The sequence below is a fragment of the Dendronephthya gigantea genome, unplaced genomic scaffold, assembly GCF_004324835.1.
Source record: "Dendronephthya gigantea isolate DGI-Jeju-01 unplaced genomic scaffold, DenGig_1.0 000067F, whole genome shotgun sequence".
Lineage (NCBI taxonomy): Eukaryota > Metazoa > Cnidaria > Anthozoa > Malacalcyonacea > Nephtheidae > Dendronephthya > Dendronephthya gigantea.
In genome coordinates, this window is record NW_021163077.1 from 760382 (window position 1) to 779091 (window position 18710).

The 18710-nt window shown below is 38.3% G+C and overlaps 4 protein-coding genes across 4 annotated transcripts; 2 read left to right on the forward strand and 2 right to left on the reverse strand.

Moving 5' to 3' along the window:
* The first annotated feature begins 176 nt into the window (after positions 1 to 176).
* On the forward strand, positions 177 to 1041 carry LOC114530965. The gene has a single exon (XM_028552592.1). The coding sequence runs from the start codon at positions 213 to 215 to the stop codon at positions 579 to 581; it is 369 nt and encodes a 122-aa protein (XP_028408393.1). The 5' UTR covers positions 177 to 212; the 3' UTR covers positions 582 to 1041.
* Positions 1042 to 2431: 1390 nt separating this feature from the next.
* Positions 2432 to 7097, reverse strand: LOC114530907 (small nuclear ribonucleoprotein E-like). The gene is made up of 5 exons (XM_028552528.1): positions 6953 to 7097; positions 5721 to 5747; positions 4880 to 4942; positions 4388 to 4466; positions 2432 to 3356 (listed from the first exon to the last, which is right to left on the reverse strand). Exons 1-5 carry the CDS (start codon positions 6998 to 7000, stop codon positions 3286 to 3288), a joined length of 288 nt encoding a protein of 95 aa, XP_028408329.1. The 5' UTR covers positions 7001 to 7097; the 3' UTR covers positions 2432 to 3285.
* A 2856-nt stretch (positions 7098 to 9953) lies between these two features.
* LOC114530862 (dopamine receptor 2-like) lies at positions 9954 to 11521 on the forward strand. The gene has a single exon (XM_028552452.1). It carries the CDS (start codon positions 10140 to 10142, stop codon positions 11346 to 11348), a length of 1209 nt encoding a protein of 402 aa, XP_028408253.1. The 5' UTR covers positions 9954 to 10139; the 3' UTR covers positions 11349 to 11521.
* Positions 11522 to 13354: 1833 nt separating this feature from the next.
* On the reverse strand, positions 13355 to 17233 carry LOC114530859 (neuronal acetylcholine receptor subunit alpha-7-like). Its single transcript, XM_028552449.1, has 6 exons — positions 17171 to 17233; positions 16146 to 16339; positions 15966 to 16010; positions 15716 to 15825; positions 15133 to 15426; positions 13355 to 14930 (listed from the first exon to the last, which is right to left on the reverse strand). The coding sequence occupies exons 1-6, from the start codon at positions 17211 to 17213 to the stop codon at positions 14027 to 14029; spliced, it is 1590 nt and encodes a 529-aa protein (XP_028408250.1). The 5' UTR covers positions 17214 to 17233; the 3' UTR covers positions 13355 to 14026.
* Between the last annotated feature and the right edge of the window lie 1477 nt (positions 17234 to 18710).

Here is an 18710-nt window from a genome sequence, read left to right on the forward strand (position 1 = left end):
TATATATCTTGTAAGAAATTCACAAATTCAAGAAGTTTCGCAAATGCACGACATATTACTCCAGATGTATATAGAGTTCTTTGGTTCAGGACCAGATCAGTGTTCAGGACGCTCGATGCATGACGTCACAATTGGAATACTAATTAGCAACTTTCGTTTCCACGCGCCTCCCTAACAACGGGCAGTTTATACATAACAGGCAATCGACCAACATGCCTAGCATGTACAAATGTGAAGCGTGTCGAAAGGACTTCAAAACCGTGTGGTTACCTGACAAGCTATGCTGTCGTCTCGCCCAAAACAAACTCCAAGGTTTGGGTAACACATACAGCCGACATCTGACGCAGAGCCTCGCAGAGGTTCCACAGGTTAATAATGAAAAGAAACTCTCTCTGGTTAATTCTCGTCCGCCGACAGGCATCGATGGAGGAGGATATATACAACGAAATAACATAGCCCCATTTTCTTCATCTGGTAAGCCGACGTGTGGGCATTTCTTTTCGAGAGACACAGATCATCGCAAGCGAAAGATCGGAATTCCACCTTCAAACTTGGTGCAATGGAGATCGTATGTCTCATGAGAGTTTGTTTGTTTACATGGAGCTGCTAACACAGAGCTTTGCTGTTGTTTAAAATTTTTGCCATTAACAGTGTGATTTCATTAACAGACTGTCTTTAAAAAGATATTCGCTATTGTTTTGCTAAATTATCTACAGTGTGCGAGCGTGTTGCGTAGAATGGCAACTCAGGGCTTGACTTTCCATGCGAATGCATTCATTCTGACCAGTGCAGCTTCAATGGAATCGAGCAGATGCGAAGAAGATGATCATAACAAGGACTAGACGTTTTGAAGAAGCAAATTTTTTTGCTGACAGAATATGAAGAAACATCGGTTAGGCAGATGGTTAGAAAGACATCTGCATGGTTAGGAATTTAAATACGCCAATATTTCGCACGATGTAGTTTGCATGGTGAATGATCAAGTGAAACTGGATCCATAAAAATCCAAATAAAATAATAAAATCAAGAAATACAGCAATACCACAAATAAATACTCTTGTGTTTGGTTTCTATTTTCGCAACGCTTTGCTGCGATATGCTATCTTGAACTACGCCAAACATACATATACTCCTAAATTTTCCTCGGTTCCAAACCTATATCTCCCTCCCGAAGTTAGATTTGTCACGCAGTCACAGTACTTTTACGTAAAATCATTTGCTTCACTACGCTCTATCCTAAACACTTCCTGTAAAGGCCCTTGTTTGTTTTGACAGTTTATTGACTTTTCAAACAGTATCAGAGTCTTCGGATGAACTCATTATTGAGCTCTGATTCCAAGGTGTACATATGACAAACTATTTGGGCAGTGCTTTGTTTGCAGTGCGACTGTCTTCGGATTAACTGGTGTCATCTTAATTTACGGCTGCCGTCATGCAGTTTAACTTTTTAAGGAATATTATTATACAGTAAAAAGCGGTCTATTACTATTAGTAGTATCAAAGAAGGAATCCTTGGAGCGCGCGTTTTTGTTTTATCTACGCGTGGCTTAACGTGAAAACTCTTCGAAGTTGAGAATATTTTGCATGTCGGCAATCCGTCCTTTCAAATTAAATTGAAAGGGAAAGCACTTGTATAGGTATAGACAAGAGATTTTACTCATCAATGATTAAAGACAAATGAGACTGTGAAAGAGAAAGCACCGCCAAGTAAGCAGGATTAAGATCCGTTTATATACGTGCAATTATTGCCGCGATTTCCGATGGAATTTTCTTCTTTTCATAGATGTGAACGAGTCGCAAGGATAAGTTACGGACGTTTAAGATGGTACATCAGAGCACTCTCCAGTGAGGATTCGTAACTACTCACTCCTTCACATTTATCAAAAGAAGAAAACTCTTTTGATATATGTTATTCTTCTTTTGATAAATGTTATTGAAGGAATTGTTGAAGGAATTCACAACAATTCCCTCGATTTCATTTATCGAAAGAATATCCCAAGTACTTTGATTTCAACAACCACAACTTATTGACTCGTTCACATCAATCAAAAGAAGAAAATCGCAACAAAAATTGCAAGTGCAAACGGGATTTTCACCTAAATCAGACGTGCTGATAAAAACAGTCTCTAAGCCGGTTAGCCGTAGTTTAAACTCCACAATTCGGGTATTGTCGAATGCGCACAAAAAGAATTGTTAATGAGAAGATAAGCCTCATTAACCCTCATTACCATCTCATTATCATTTTATTATTATCATCCGGGATGCGGTGATTGCAGCTGTTTTCCACCGGGGGAAATTTTGCTCGCGGAACGGAATATTTTGTTGTACGAGCTCTCGTGTAAAACTGATGTGTAGAAGATGAAAAAGAAATCTCACCCGTGTAAAAAATTCCTGAAGAATTGAAAAGAGTGAAAGTTTTTTTGAGTCTTGCAAGTGTGCGAGTTCAGAGTTTCATATTTTATTTTAGAAGTAAAAATATAATTATACGCATGCATTCAGCAAAGCGTTTCAGTGCCCTACAATAATGAACGTCAAGATTTGACCAAACTGACAATACAATACACTTTTTCGCATGTTATGAACTTGAAAAACCGAGTGCATCTGAACCATTTGTTTGCAGGTTTGCTGACAACTACCAGCTTTTCCATACAAACTACCAGCTTTTACATACTTTGTGTACCTTGCGCGTTCTTGAGGTAAGAGGCTATTAGAGACCTTAAGATGCACCAAATCTACGACGCGAACGTAATTTGAAATCAGCTCTGACCTTGTTTGTTAAGGCCTAATTCACAACACGTGTGAACCAGGCCTGGTTGCACAAAATGCTTTGTCTATCGGATAATAATACAATAGATCCAAGATTCTTAGGACCTAGTTAGGCCTGATTCAAAATAGCTCCTAAGCATCGGTGATCCATTGTATTACCTTCCGATAGATAGAGCATTTTGTGCACTAGTGAATTCAAACGAAAGGGATCCCCGCTTCTTAGGATAAGCGTGAACTAGGCTGATAATTGATGAATGAAGGCTTTGTTTTTTTGAACAAATTTTCTTCGTCACCGGCCAAAAATACATCGCCGACGGTCGCCGACATATGAAAACCAGCCTTAGAAAGAGTCCATAATTTATATTCCTGTTGTGGAACAGTTGAAATGAAGACAGTATTACTTCACTTGGTGCATCTTAAGTCCCTAATAATACTCTACTTCACCTCCGCAGCTACGATACAAGTCATACAACGAATAAAAAATGTACGAATGAGTTATTCTCTTTCTTGTATTGGCGGTTATTGTGTCGGTGCTGCCGTTGCGACGCTCATAATCAGTGTGATGTTATCTCCTTTTAGTAAAATACGTCCTGAAAATAGAAAGTTGGGCTTAACACCGGTCAAGCTGGGTACGCGAGTAGGTTTAAATCAACCTTCAATCAGTTCACTGAACTCAGGACTTTATACAGGGGGTGGTCAAAACTCGAATGACGGTGATTGTTGCGATAATAAGCTAATTTAAGATTTCCAGATTCATCCATTCATACTTGGTGTCTGGCACTGGTTCTCAAATTTGAAAATGGTTCTTAGCTAATATTTGTTGGCCACAATCATTGAAGCTAAATTGAACGCTGCCATCAGTGAACTTTGCCGCCATCGACTGTCCGAAACTGAATAAAAAAATAGCTAAAAAGCGTCGCTTTTCTTTCACAACTGCATCAATCACAGCAAGTTTAAAGGTCTAAAACAAACATCTATGCTTGAGTTTGAGCGAAAAACAAGTTTTGGAACGTGGAAGAATGTTTACCTTCGGTTCTATTTCGGCGGGGGATAGTTGAAGAGCGAGATTTCTTTTTGCAAGGTAAAACGCGTTCAACATTTCGAATATAAAGCTGGTGCCCCTTTATTGGATTTAGACTACTTAGAGCTTAGATTGGTTATTTTAGTGGCCATCGGGTGAAGATGCAAATTTTTTTTCGTGCGTGGTTCCCGCCTTTCTCAGCGATTAGTATGCAAATCAGATTCAATTTGGCTTCATCTAATCACAGGACTTTGAGAGACTTTATCACTGACGTTGCTCCGGTCTACTTAGACCTACTTCACTTAGACCTACTTCACTGGCACAGTACCGTTGTTGAAAACTTTGATGGTAGGGCTCGTTCTTGAGCACCAAAATTTATTCAGAGGAATCTCTGTATCTAATATAATACTAAATTAGACTTTTATAGCTTATCTCGATTTTAAAAGAAATCTGGCCGGCTGAACAGAAAATATGAATATACAACCACCAACCTAATCACTGTGGAAGTTACGTCCTTGGATGCGCATCACATGCACCTTATTATTTCATATAATAGATAATTGATATGAACTGATATAATATAAACTGAGTAAGATTTACCTAAAGATTTTCTTGTTTTCCTCTTTAAATGAACTTCTTCAGCCTCATCAAGCACAAGGTTCATGTATTCATCAAATCCCTAACAATAAGAAGTTCTTTTATTAAAACAGAGACAAAGACTAGGAGATGCTGTAGTCTTAGTGGTTAGTGTAGGAACAAGAGGAGCTGCAAGGCTTCAGCACATGCATGAAAATATTTTTTGTTTTGACCAATAAATGTGGAAATAAGCCATAACATGAGAACAAGGCTGAGGGACCAAGACCGCGAGCATCGCCCCTGCGTTATGGCTTATTTCCATACTTATTAGTCAAAATCAAAAATTATTTTTCATGCAAGGGTTATAGAAGGATGTTTTGTATCTTTGCACATAGCTTGTGAGAGTAAAACTTGAAATCCATCTCATTTACCTAAGGTGGTTCCAAATTTAAAACGATAATAATGTGATGTAATTACCGAAAAGGTCTATTTTGGAAGGCCCCAAAAAATACTTACAATAATATGTCCTTCAATTCTCATGTTTGTTTGTTCATAAAGCCAAACTTGGATTCGCGATCGCTGAAATGTACAGTAAAACATATTAGGGAGTGTTTTAAGATTTACAGAATACATCCATTAAAAATAACCATACATAACAATGAATAATTTTTATTACATCTGCCCAAATACTTATATTCTGTGTTAAATATCATAAATGTTTCTATCTATTTTGTGAATAAAATCCAAAATTCCTCCATTCCATCTAAGCCCAGATTTATCCCCTAGTAAATACTCATATTCCTATCCCCTGAACACATATGCATGACCTTTTTATTTACCCCAAAGCCCAACTATAATTGCCCATGACAAAAATATTATATAAAAAACTGCATTGCAAAGCATGAAGCCTGGGTTACATGAGGGTAATAAGTAATAAGTGATTGTAAGCTTTAACATCTTAGATTGAAGAGATAGGATAAATAATAAAATAATAAATACCAATGAAGTCTGAAAGGTGTTGTGCAAAATGTGATTTGTGATGAATTTAAATATTTGACAATATATACAATCACAGTTTACAGTTGGTTTCAACAAATTTTACACACTTATTTGGCACTTTGTTTGAAATTCAAAAGCTTGTCACAAAACTTTAAAATCCTTAATTGAATTAATATTACATTTCATAAACGAAGGTTCTAATTAGTTCTGTATCCAAAAGGACTTATAGAACTGTCTTGTATTCAAAAACAATATGTTATTTGAATTCTCAATATTTGTGTGCTCTAAAACTTACTGTAAAACAAGCTTCATACGGCAATTACACTAGTTATACATTTTGATTTAGCCTCAAACTTACATTTTGCAAGTACCTGAATATGAGGTTCTATATATGGAAAAAATAGTCAAGGAAAACTTTTCTATTAAAAAACCACATAATTACATACAAAAAACATTGAAGTAGCAACTTATTCCTTTAAAAATTTGCAATGAAAACATTAAATTATATATATATACAAGTTTTATGCAACAAGCAATCATTAGGCAACATACTAACTTATACGGTTACCAGGGTGCATTCGGTGTAGACAAATCGGAATATCTTCGGTGTAGAGTTAGGGTATCCTTGGCGTACTGGCGTAAAATCAACTTTCCTTGGTGTACACTGTTTTTAACTTGTCGGCGCATAAATACCGGATAAACACACCAAACTTTGTAATTCAAAGGTCCACATACACACCGACTTCAACTGCATGCATTTAAGTATTTTAACGACAACAAAGGCATTTAACTTCTTAAAAATGGTCCTCTAAACGTGTAGCATTTTTTGACTCACGAGTCGAACGTCCTGGCGAGTCTGCGATCGGCGTAACGTCCTGGAGTGGGTAATTGTCGTAAGTATGGCCAAGGGTGGGAAGTTGGCGTAATGTTAAGATTGCTTTGGCGTATCTTCGGCGTGTGATATACACCGAATGCACCCTGGTACGGTTAAGATGTCACATATTACTACTCACACTATATTTGCTAAACTGAGAAGTACCTTAGGCCAGATCATGTCACATCCGGAAAATGCAATTTAAAACATACTTAGAACTTTAAAAAAAGTATGTGGGAAAAAAACTAAAAATTGGGTAATTTGTGATTTTGTATATACCACAGCAATTAAAGCTGGAATTTTCTGGTTATTTTGACTCTCTTACCCTTAACAACTAAATATCCCCCTCCTTTGCTAGTTTCTGGATTTCCAGAAGGGGTTAAATTTTAAAGCCTTGTCAACAGGGAAGGTGGGGAGAGTATGAAAACATATATATAAAGTTCGTATGAAAACATTCCCTGGTTACTTTGATTCATTGGTCCATTTCCCTTAAGAACTCATTTGTCTTAAGAACTCAAGTGACAAGCTAAGCATTGCAGTATTGAGCAATAGATTCTTGGGGGTGCAATTGTGAATAATAATATATCAATCTTTAATCTAAAACATTCAAACAACAATAAACGACATGGACATTTTATTGTGACCTGACAAAAATATACACACACGTGGTAAAATTTGAATGACAAAAACCCTGAAAAACTACGCGAAAAGGATACAATTGGTTGAACCATAACCTTCTGTACTTTCTGCGCTTTATATGCCATGATGTAGTGGGTAAATAAATCCAAAATAACTTTCCTAAAGTAGAACTCCTCTATTTTTCCAAGTTCAACAATGCACGAACTTGGAGCGTTTTCAACATTTCGCGCCCACGGTAACTTCGGTTAGTACGGAAAGCGGTCACTCAAACGAGCCCGCGATTCACGTTAGCGGTCAACAGCTTTAAAAATTGTCTAATTATAAAATTGTTCAAAAAAAGCTCTGCAATTTCTAAACTCCAGATGGAAGTAATTTAGCAAGGAAAAATCATTTTATGAAATAAACTGATTTGGGAGCCACCGAACTGAGCATATTATAAAGGAAAGTATTTGATTCATTAATTACTTTTCTGTCGCGGTACTGACAAAGTAATCAAATGATAAATATCTCCGAGATAACGTTCAAAAATGCTAAATATGTTTCATATATTTATGTGGGAAGAACTGAGAACATACTCAAAACAAGTAGTTGATAAAGTCGACGAGCTTTATCAGAATTTTTTTTCCAAAATTCTGAAAGGAACGGCCAGTTTGTGCCTACAACCACGCTTTGAAACGGGCTGGGGCGTTCACGTAAATCGAAATTTACGAAATCCTGTGAATCTGCTCAGTAAATGTCCTAAAATATTGCTTCAAAATCGTTTCTGAATATTGTTTTGATTTAGAAAATTATCCAGAAAGTCGTAGTACTAGTCATTGAAAACAGGATATAGTCCACTGAATGACGACGAATGAGATAACCGATAATCACTTAGATTATATTCAAATATTAATTGCGGTCCGTATGCGATTATCCAAAAGTCCGTAAAAGTTTTCCAATCAGTAAAATCACAGATTTGTAGGTAGACCGTGATTAGACGTTCGAATTTGTAGGGTAAAAAACGGCGTAAATCATCAAGCCCATCCTTGGCTGCTGTAGATCAATCAGCTTGATTTATGCAAATTATTGATTTTTTGCGGAAGAACAAATTCTGCCCCATCAATGCTAGCAGAGTGCAATAAAAACCAGGATTTATAAAATTCTTCTCTACTATAGGCGAATCTTCAGTTGTTACAATCTTCATTTAAAAGCATGTTGATAATAAATGGTAATTGTAATTACCTAATACGGTTAGCAAGAGATTAATACATGTGCCTTCTTTTATGGATAGAAAAATCCCTCTCACCAAGTTCTTTGATCTTTTCCGAATAATTCATTTTCTTCATGAATATAGACATTATGATTTGCATTCAATATCAGCTTCGATGGCTCTTAAACTTTGGATAGAATTTTGATTACATGTGCCCGTTTTTTTGCCTTAAATAAGTCAGTGGAATCAGTCGGATATTTTGAGCAGTCGACGATAAGAGTTAAAAAAGACAATCTTTAGCTAGGACGTGATTGTATCGGACTTTTTTGGTTGAAACTGAACCAAAGAAAATTAGTTCATTACTCTACAAATGAGCTTCAATTTGTTTTCTGCCGCACCTTTTTCAAAACAAATAGCGTGGTTTTTCAGGTTGCGGTGTTCGTGCTCGACACATCTACAATTTTCCTCTCGGCAATTTAGATCTATGTAACCTAGACAATCTTGACGACATATATTTGCACTTCCAGAAAGCACTCTCCTTGCTTGTGGCCAATGTGGGGCAACAAATGACCCTTGATTCATCCAATATTTACAGGCCCTTCAATCACATATATGCTTCAATTAAAATCGTTTTAGGCACGCAGATGTCCGCGCTAAATTGACTTGCATGCTGCGCCGAGTTGACATCAAAAACTAATCTTAGGAAAAAATATTTATATTTCATAACTGTGTTAATAAATCTACATGTAAACTCTACAGAGGGTAATGCCCCACGTATGTGTCAATACATTACGCGATCTTTGTCATGCCATTTAACTCAATCAGATGGTTCATTGTGCACGGGCCGGTTCAAGCATGTCCAAAACCAAACAGCATTACTATAAGTACTAACTATGGGGGCTGTCAGTGTGACTATAGATAGCTGACTTAGGCTGACTATAATGAACTTCTTAAGTTGCTTTTAAAAATTAAAAGGTCTGTTGTTTGTTGTTCCCAAATAAAACCTATAGGCTATACTAATAAAGTATGATTTCTAATACTAATACAAAGGTTTCTCATTATTTTTTGGTTAATGTCTGTAGTTCTGTGTTGCTTTTAAAACGCTTTTGTCACGGTTGAAAAACACTGATCCAGCAGATAGTGATATCCGGACTTCCCCAAAAGACCCCAGAAGATCCCAGTGTTTTCCAGGTATTGACAGATTGAAAACATGGCAACTTATAATTAGAATATTACCTATACCGGGCCATCACGTTTGAGACACTTTCCACTTTTCCGGAATTTTAAGCAAAAACGCCCATTTTTAGGCAGTTAGAGACAAGCGTGACAATGTGTTACAAATGTAACACATGTAAAAGATGCCACACATGTAACATGTACATTCGTAGGGCTAGAGGCTTGAAAATCCTCATTCATGCAAATCAGTATCTCAATATGCATTTGTCGCCTCATAATTACATGTAATTTAAGAGATAGCAGATCTATCATTGCTTGTCATCAGCGCAGAAAACTTCGCTGAAGATAAAATCATATTTTCCATGTTTTCATTAAACAAAACACTCAAAATACACAGGCCTTACAATTTCTAGTCACGTCTGGGCTTTCTGGTAAACGAAGACCGTTTCTCGTATGGGTTTATTTGTCCACTTCGCGATCATTTGCGTCGAGACAAGGAAACATCATACTTTTCCATTTAGGTGATAATGGTTACGAACATCACTTTTTAATAACTTGTCACAAAAGCGAAAAGCCGAATTTATCATCGCGACTTTCAGTGCCTTTTGTGTACGAGTGTTTACTCGCGTGGCAAGCGTGCCGAAAAGCAGCCCTTTGTCTGTCGATACAGGTGTTTCTGGCGATTGCAGCAAATCAGTCTGGGTACTCAAGAAGCTTGCACTTGGGACTCATTAATAATTTACTAATCTCTCCTTCTAAGACTAACTCGGCACATATATAAACGAGGCTCCTCTACTGTGAATCTGTGATAAGGCACTTGGGCGATATCACAACATCACAGGACAATTTCGAGGGGTGTAGCAGTGAAACATTGAGCGAGAGCCTAAGACGCAAAGAAAATGACTAATGCTTCAGTGGATTCGCAGCCCATCTACTCTGAGGCGAGTATCATTGGTCAGGTTTGTTTCAATATAGTTATCATCATCGCCGCTCTTTTAGGAAACTCGTTGGTGATAGCCACCGTGTGTTGGACGAGGAAACTTCGGAAGCCGACGAACTATTTCATCGTTTCATTAGCCGTAAGTGATATTTTTATCGCCGCCACAATAGTTCCGTTTAACACACATCACAATTTAAACAATACGGTCTGGGACCTCGGGCTTGGCACCTGTAAATTGTACATCTTTATGGACGCTCTTTGCAGCGCTGCCTCGACGACAAACGTTGCTGTGATAGCAATAGACAGATTCCTAGCCCTGTCCTATCCCTTTAAATACCAGCGTCTTGTCAACGGTAAGCGGTCTGCCATTACGGTCATTTCGGTATGGTGCTATGCCACAATACTCTCCTCCCTATCTTTTAACGACTGGTCGGACGACGCGCGAATGCTGGTTACGCCAGCATGCAGAAAGATCGATAAAATGTACTACATACTTCTCACATTACTCGGCATGCTATTGCCTTTGGTAGTCCTCGTCATCGCATACTCAATGGTTTTTAATCTGGCGCTTCGACAAGCAATGATGATTAAAGCCCAATCAACAGCTCACTCGAGGAAAACAAACGCCGATTCGAAGTCGGACAAATCAACACAAACGCGAATGCTAATTCGCGAACTCAAAGCTACGAAGACACTAATGATCGTTGTTGGGACATTTCTAGTTTGTTGGTTTCCTCTGTTCGTGTTGTTGTTGATTCAACAGAACTGTCCAGAGTGTATCGGGAAGGGATTAAGCTGGGTTGAACAGCAAATAATCGGTATAATATTTGTCTACACGCTACCACGTCTAAGCAGCGCGGCAAACCCGATAATTTACTCGGTTTTCAACCGTGAATTTCGTTCCGCGCTTTGCGCGCTGTGCGATAGAATTCTGGGAGTTTTGCTGCCGCGAGACAACGTCCGAGATGGCGTCGTTCCGCACAGGAGTCGTGTTGGATTTTGCGGAATGCGCGCAGCGACAGACTATACAAGCTCTACCCACGATACTGCAACTTATGAAGGTACAAACGATTATTTCAGAGTCGCCACTGTAAACAATAACAGTCGCTCACCGTCTGTGTTTACTTACAAATCGCCCGAGATAGTATGCCATGAGACTGCAGTGTAAATTCAACTTTAGTAAGTATTGCGCCATTAGTAAGTATTGTACTATTATAGCGTTTTAACCTAATAAACTTATATTTGAACGCTTATCGAAAACGCTTGTGCTCTATGAAGCAAGATATATTCAAAGATGGTTTATATATTAGCGCAACTTTTGCTTGCACAAGCTTGAGTAAATATAAGTAATCGTTAATAATATATGTATGTGTATATAGTAAAAGAAATGTCTGAAAATATTAATTAAAATAAATCGAATCGGTTTTGCATTTAAAATGTCATTTGAAATGTTCCAAGCGGCCAACAGTTACTTTTGGTCGAACTCCGCGTGATAGCCGGCCGTAGGGCCCCATTTCCCTTTCAGTTCCTCGTTTGCAAGGGAAGTTCTAATGAACTAGCGGGAAATATTTGTTCTATTTCACAACGTGGCGAAGCCATGTCATAAAACTCAGAGAGTTTAATTAAGATTTTTATTAACAAATCGCAATGACGAGTTATTACTTGCCAGCCACACGCGCGCGATTTAATTAAAGCATTAAGGCACGAGTTCAAGTACGTCTCAACACTTTTCAAGTGGCTCTCCCTTGCCGCAACCTATTTGTCGTTCCACTCAGCCTGACTCAGGCTTGTAAAATCAAAAGGTCTTTTCGTCCTACAGAATTTCGTAAATTGCAAGGTTGATCTTGTTGAGAACGCGTCATCAAGCATCAACTGATCTATATCATCGATCTATCATCAAACATTTCTAGTTTTGCACGACCTTTGGGTTTTTCATTCGCGAAAAAAATAGGACCTGTATTCTTGATGCCACACGCGTAAGAAAACCCTGTATAAAATGCGTTCAAATACGACTACATACGTTGAGACTGACTTTAAGAATGAAATCTAACATTTTCGTGACCGCATAAGAGCTTAGTCAACCGGTTTTCGATGTGATATAACCGTCTCAGAACCCATGGCCAGAGGTGTCAGTATGTCACGACAGATAAGCGAAATTGCCACATCGACGGCAAGCCACGTGTAAATTGCGCCAAAATGGCGGCTTATTAGAAATGGCACATTGAAGTGATTTAGATACAAGTTTCAAATTATTTCTTTTTCCTCTGGCTTATTAAGCAGATGAATGGATTCCCCACACTTTGTCCCGGGGTCTTTTTCCCTGACGAAGGTTTGCATCGCGACGCCAAAGAATTAATGAAATAGTTTTCCTTAATGTCTGTTATGACTACCTCTACATCCCATTTCGAAATCCCGGCACAGGATAAAATTGTAAAATTGCACAAAACGATTCTCCCTGTACTTGCGTATATCAAACCGGGGGACCCTTATTCACCTAGTGAATGATGCACCGCATCAGTTAGCACGCCAAGACTTCGTCATCAATATAACGCTTTCAACAACGTAGTGTTCTTACATTAAGCTTCATTACTTAGATTACATAAGCCAATAAAAAAGGAGCACCCAACAGTGTCCCGGCAAAACAGATCAACAAAAGGCGGAAAATTGACAGTGCAAATGTACGCGGCGCTGCCATTATTCGTAAATTATGCTGGGCAACCTCGTGGTTAAATTATGGGCAGAGCCTTAATTAACCGGGCCTTCAAAACAAAACGCCCGCCAAAAAAGTTCAGGGGCCGGTTGTTCAAAAGCCGGTTAACTTAACCCAGGGTTAACTTAAATTTTCACATAATTTTTTTTAATCGCTCGTTTATGAAGTTGAACATGTTTTTTCATAAATATTTTGTTCATCAATAGAAGTCTTATTTTGTAAAGTCTTGAAACAAACAGCGGTGCAGAAGCATATAAACCAAAACAGCGGAGTAAGATTTAACCCAAGGTTAGCACTAACCCAGCTTTGAACAACTGGCCCCAGGTGTTTATATCAGAATTTGGAGGAGAATGGCAAAAGACGAGTAAGAAATATTATAATACATTAGTAATTTTCAGAGGTTAGAAAGGCTTTTGGAATAAAAAACAAAGCAATTAAAGACAATTTATTTCAGATTAGTTATAGTTAGGTTGCAAAATATGCTAATTAATTACTGTTCACTGCTGCGGCCCATTTTCATTGACGCAAGCTCACTTAATTAATTGTCCGTTACTTTGAACCGCTTGGGTTTATGTAAATCAATTATACGGCCTTGAATATTTTTATAACTATTTTATTCATTTTGATTTAATTGAGTCCACTCTTATGATACATTACCATGATTCGCCAAGCCTACTGTTAAAGATAAAGTGATGTAAAGACATAACAGTGACAAAACGACAAACTCAGTAAAAATTAGTGTCATATGAAAAGCCTGGCTTGCGAGGTTGTCATAAGTCGAGGTAGTGTGCCTCTACAATAGTACATTCTACAATAAAGTTAACGAATTAGCCTCAGGAACTTATTTTTCGCCGCAAACCTTATTTTCATGCATGTCACAGACAGAACATTCCTTTTAGTCTGCACCGGTCACCGTCATTCGTGAAATCGCCTCTATCATCTGTCCAAGTATACACTGCAGTAAACAGTGGTTGGGTTTCATTATGGTAAAGAAAACGAACACTTTATTATATCTGCAAACAGCTCTGCATTTACAAGTAAATCATTTAATTGCGAAGTTTATTTTTTTTCGCTTGTGCCACTTTTTACTCAATACGAATTTAACCACCGGCGAGTCCGCACAATGTCTTACTGTCTTAGATGCCTTTCTCGTCATGTCTAGGTGCCCTGGTGAAAATCAGTAGCGATGTGCAAGTAATAGTTATAATAAACAAAACCAGAAAAAACCTATCTGCCACTTTCGCCAGAATTTCCCACTCATCAAGAACCGCCTCCTGCTTCTCGCGCTCAGCCTCCCGCGCGGCTAAATACTGCATGCTTTTTAACATCTTTTGTTGCGTAGTAGTTCCGGGATTTCCGCGGCACGTGCATTGTATGGTCACGTGACGATCAATGGTGCGATCAGCATCAGAATCCGAGTTATCGTCGGCTTCCTGGTGACGATAAATAACATCTTCAGGTGAGTCCATAGCAGGACTTCTTACATGACCGTTCATGGGTCGATCGTGGCGATTATGATCGTGATTAACTTCACGTAGTGTCTGAGTCAGCAAAAACCCATTGTTTTTCGTGTCCGTTGGAGAATAGTGTGGCTTCGAAACTGAAGATGTGGAAGATTTTTTGGACTTCGGCGTGGCTATAAAGAGCACTGGGGCGAGTACGTCCAAAGCAAGTACCCGTAAGAAGCGAGGCAATCGAAGCGAATGACGAGTAGAGTGGTAGACATTCAGTATTAGACAAGTTATTACTAAGGCCAGTCCAATTTCCATCATACTAGCCATAAAAAAATTTGCAATCATCGGCGTGACGTCGGAATTCGTTGGCGTGTTCTCGGCGATCATAAGCATGAAGACAGTGAGTGATAGGAGAGTGGTGATAACTAATGTGACACGCTCGCCGGTGTTCGGAGGCAAGATGAACGTGAACAGCGAAGCGATGGTGATGAGGATACACGGAACGATTAAATTATTTACATAAAACAGCATTTTACGACGAAAATGAATTGTGAAGACGAGATTGATGTAAGGTTCCTTACAACAGCTAAAAAATAAGAAAGGTAAATTTGGATCACCAATAGATCGGGGCCAGCCCTTCTTAAGAAATCGTTAGTGGGGAAGGATGCCGAAATGATCCTAACTAGAAATTGGTAATTTGCAGGAGTTAGAAAGATGCGGGAATTTTAGAAGGATGCGGTGGTTCTAGAAGAGTATCATCATTATGGAAAAAACCTGGAAAACCCTACCTGTATGTATTGGTCTCTCTATCAGCGCTAAACGTTACCAGTTCAAACTCCCCGCTACTTTTATATTTTTTCAGATCGGTGGCCTCGCCGCCCTGCATCAACTTAAAATCTAATTCAAAACCATGATAAGTCCACGACCCAAACCGAAGAGGACAGGTTTGCTCATCAAATGGAAAATATTCGATATCAACTTCACAAAAGCTGCGTAGAACTACTGGAATGAACCAAATATTTTGCCCAGTCGATTTGATGATGACCTTCTTTTTGAAACTGTCTGACAAATGCCCATCTGCACTGTAAGGTAAAGTGGGTGATGTGAAAATCATGCAATTCAGTCGGTACACATGCAGACAAGCTGTGACGGGCATGTTACCAAGCCCGTACCAAAGGGGGCACTTGGGGAAGGGGGTACTTATGGAAGCAGGCACCGTTGGGGAAGGGGGTACTTAAGGAAGGGGGCACTTAGGAAAGGGGGTACTTAAGGAAGGGGGCACTTGGGGAAGGGGGTACTTAAGGAAGGGGCACTTGGGGAAGGGGCACTTGGGGAAGGGGGTGCGGCATGCAGGTAGTTTATACATATTACCTATTATATAATTCAATATCAGGCAACCAGATCATCTCAGGATCAACATTAATTGAATCAATGCCACCATAGTGTGAGGAATTCCACGTCAAGAAACTGTTCGTCCATTTCTAAAATGAAGATGCCCGTGTATAGATGATTTCGAAGTAGCTAAGGAGCTATGTATTAGTTCGTCAAGTGGGATTCCAGGGGTTGAGATTCTTAGGGCTCCTAGCACTCATTTAATTTTTTTGGTACGATAAAAACCTACCAGTCGAAGCCAGACACTAGTGATGAGAATTTGATCTTTTTCAATCTATCAGCCGAAAAAAAAACAAACAAAGAAATATTAGTTAAGTTTCAGACGAAGCCGAATTTTTTATAATTTCAAACGTTGATTTTTTATCTATTCCCTTGCAGGCTCCGGGAAATAAACGCATTCGTGGCTTACCAAATCAGTCAATTGGGTCAATGCTATCCCCATGAAGACCGGTACGGGAGATTTCTTGTCAATAACAGGGCGAATAACTTTGCTGTAGTTGCTGAAGAGAACATTTACCAGTCGCTTCTCGTCATCCGCAATCCACTGCGAAGAAGCTTTGCTTCCGTAGCCGTAGGCGAGCGATAGCAGAAACAAGAAAAGCACTATATAAAAACAGCAATGAACGCACGAGGTGAATGCAAACTCATTGGCATTGCCTCCTGTTTTGAGTCTGACCTCCTATTCAGAAACCTTTGTTCCGAAAGCCCATAGCCTACCCTCACTTGCTAATCAATGTTATAAGTTATGTGCATGAGCTCATTTATGTGAGTTATTCCACAGCGGCGTATTGGAAAAGTTCAGTTTGGAAAATGTTTACAACGGTTCAAAAATTCGTACAACCTCTCCCTTTAAAGACCTAAAATTATAACATTACTGAATTCAGTGCTGAAAAAGACTAGTGTGGTCCATGAAATATGCAGTTGGCCTACAGCAGGGGCCGGTTGTATGAATGACGGATAGCGCGGATAGCATGGTTTTTTCAATCGCTTTAAAATCGCCCGTTGTTGGGTAAAACTTTGATTAAATCTTTGTATTCCTAAATTGAGGATCCTTTTCAACAATTGTTGGTTCCAATTACGCTGAAATTTTATTGCTCTTCAAGCATTTTTAGAACGGTTGAAAAAATCACTATCCGATGGATAGCGGCTATCCGGCTTTCATACAACCGGCCCCAGAGCTATTTGTATATAGCCTATAGGCCAGAGTCAACAACATGCACTGCATATTTACGCGAAAAAAACATATACAAATAACAATTCAACTCGTCTCCCCTCCTTCGCAGTAAAGCTCGGATAAAAAATGGAGTTATTGAATTTGTTAATATGCCGTGGCTATATACAATTTCAATATACAGCCCGTCACTGTCAGTAATCGTCATGAGTTTCCTTGGACATAGAAGAGAACAAAAATATATATATATAGATATAATTTACCTGAAAATATTCTTGGAAGTTGAAGTGTTTTTCGACTTTGCATATTCCCGAAGGCGAAGACCAAGTAAGTAGATTTGACTGTATATGTAGACAGAGATGTAATTATATATGTAGCAAATTTTATCGGTACTTTTTATAAGCGAAATTTATCGTCACAACAATGAAAAATGCGTCTAGAAGTGATTATAGTTAAAGAATTAAGGTGTTGTACGTGTACATGTATGACACTGAATTTCTATCTTTTTGCAAGTTTTGTTGTGACAACAATGAAGCCCGTAACGGAATATCACTTAAAAACTAATCAAATAAACCTCTCAGTCAGTGAGATAGAATAAAAATTTCATTAAAAACTTGTAAACTCTATGCTAATTCTCAAACACAAGCTAGTAATCATAGACATAGTGTTACATAAGCACTTGGAATATCTACAGCGTAGCTAAATAAGATCTTATTGGATTTGGAATACCCAATTTCATTCCCACAAAATTAAATATTATAAGTTATGCCTTATGGAAAACACGCGAGCAAATCCGAAAATTAACCATGGCTTATATTTTCTCGTGCTACCACTATATATTAATTATACTAACAACAAACTTACTAGTAAATCTTCAAACCAAAGCCGTAAAATCCTTTTGATATTTTCCAGTGAAGTTTGTATGCATTTCGTCAGGCTTTTTATTTATGTTTGTTCAAAATTTGTGGTTTTTCGCGGCTCATTGGAAAAGCATACTCTCAAGTATCAGCGCAAATTCAATAGCAGGTACTTTGCAGGGAGTCTGAAGAGTGCAATTTTACTGGCTAATGCATTGTCATTGAATTGAAAAAAGCTTTACATTCGGGTATAAGAAATTCGTTTAATTTGGCATAGAAAGTTGAACCATTCGTGGTAGAGGCAGTACACTTAATTCTAGCCAGACGTAATTACAACCTTTATATACCACTCCAGAAATGTTGCTGAGAGGTGTAAACAGTGGAGTAAGACAATGAATTAATAATGAATCCGCGATTCATCTGCATAAACGAGTAATTTGCTTCCCATCGCAACAAACAAGTCTTATTAAATGTATTTATTAGAAGAAGAAGATATCAGTGAGGAACGTGGCAACGTGCATTTTTCTTACCGCAAAACTTTAAATTTGAGAAGTCTTTTACAACTTTGTCATTGATAATTATTCTAGGGTATTTTTAGATATTTATCCATGTTGATCATGAAAACGTCTGCAAAGGAAAAAGTGTAATTAAAATTATCAACATTATGTAATTACCAAGTAATCTTTTTCTTATTACCCGAAATATAATTATTTTTAGGTTAACAGTTCCAGCTGGATGTCTCCCAGTAATTACATCACGACTACATTGTTTTCAATTCGATCTTGGACTGACCTACCTCATGTTCCCTCTGTTTATAATTTTAGATACGTTCAAAGAAGCAAAACACTATTCCTCAATAATTGCTTTCAATAGAGGAATTTTTATTTTGAACAATACAGAAGACGAGCCTGAAGGGCAAAAGACTAGAGACTCGTGACAAAGCTCA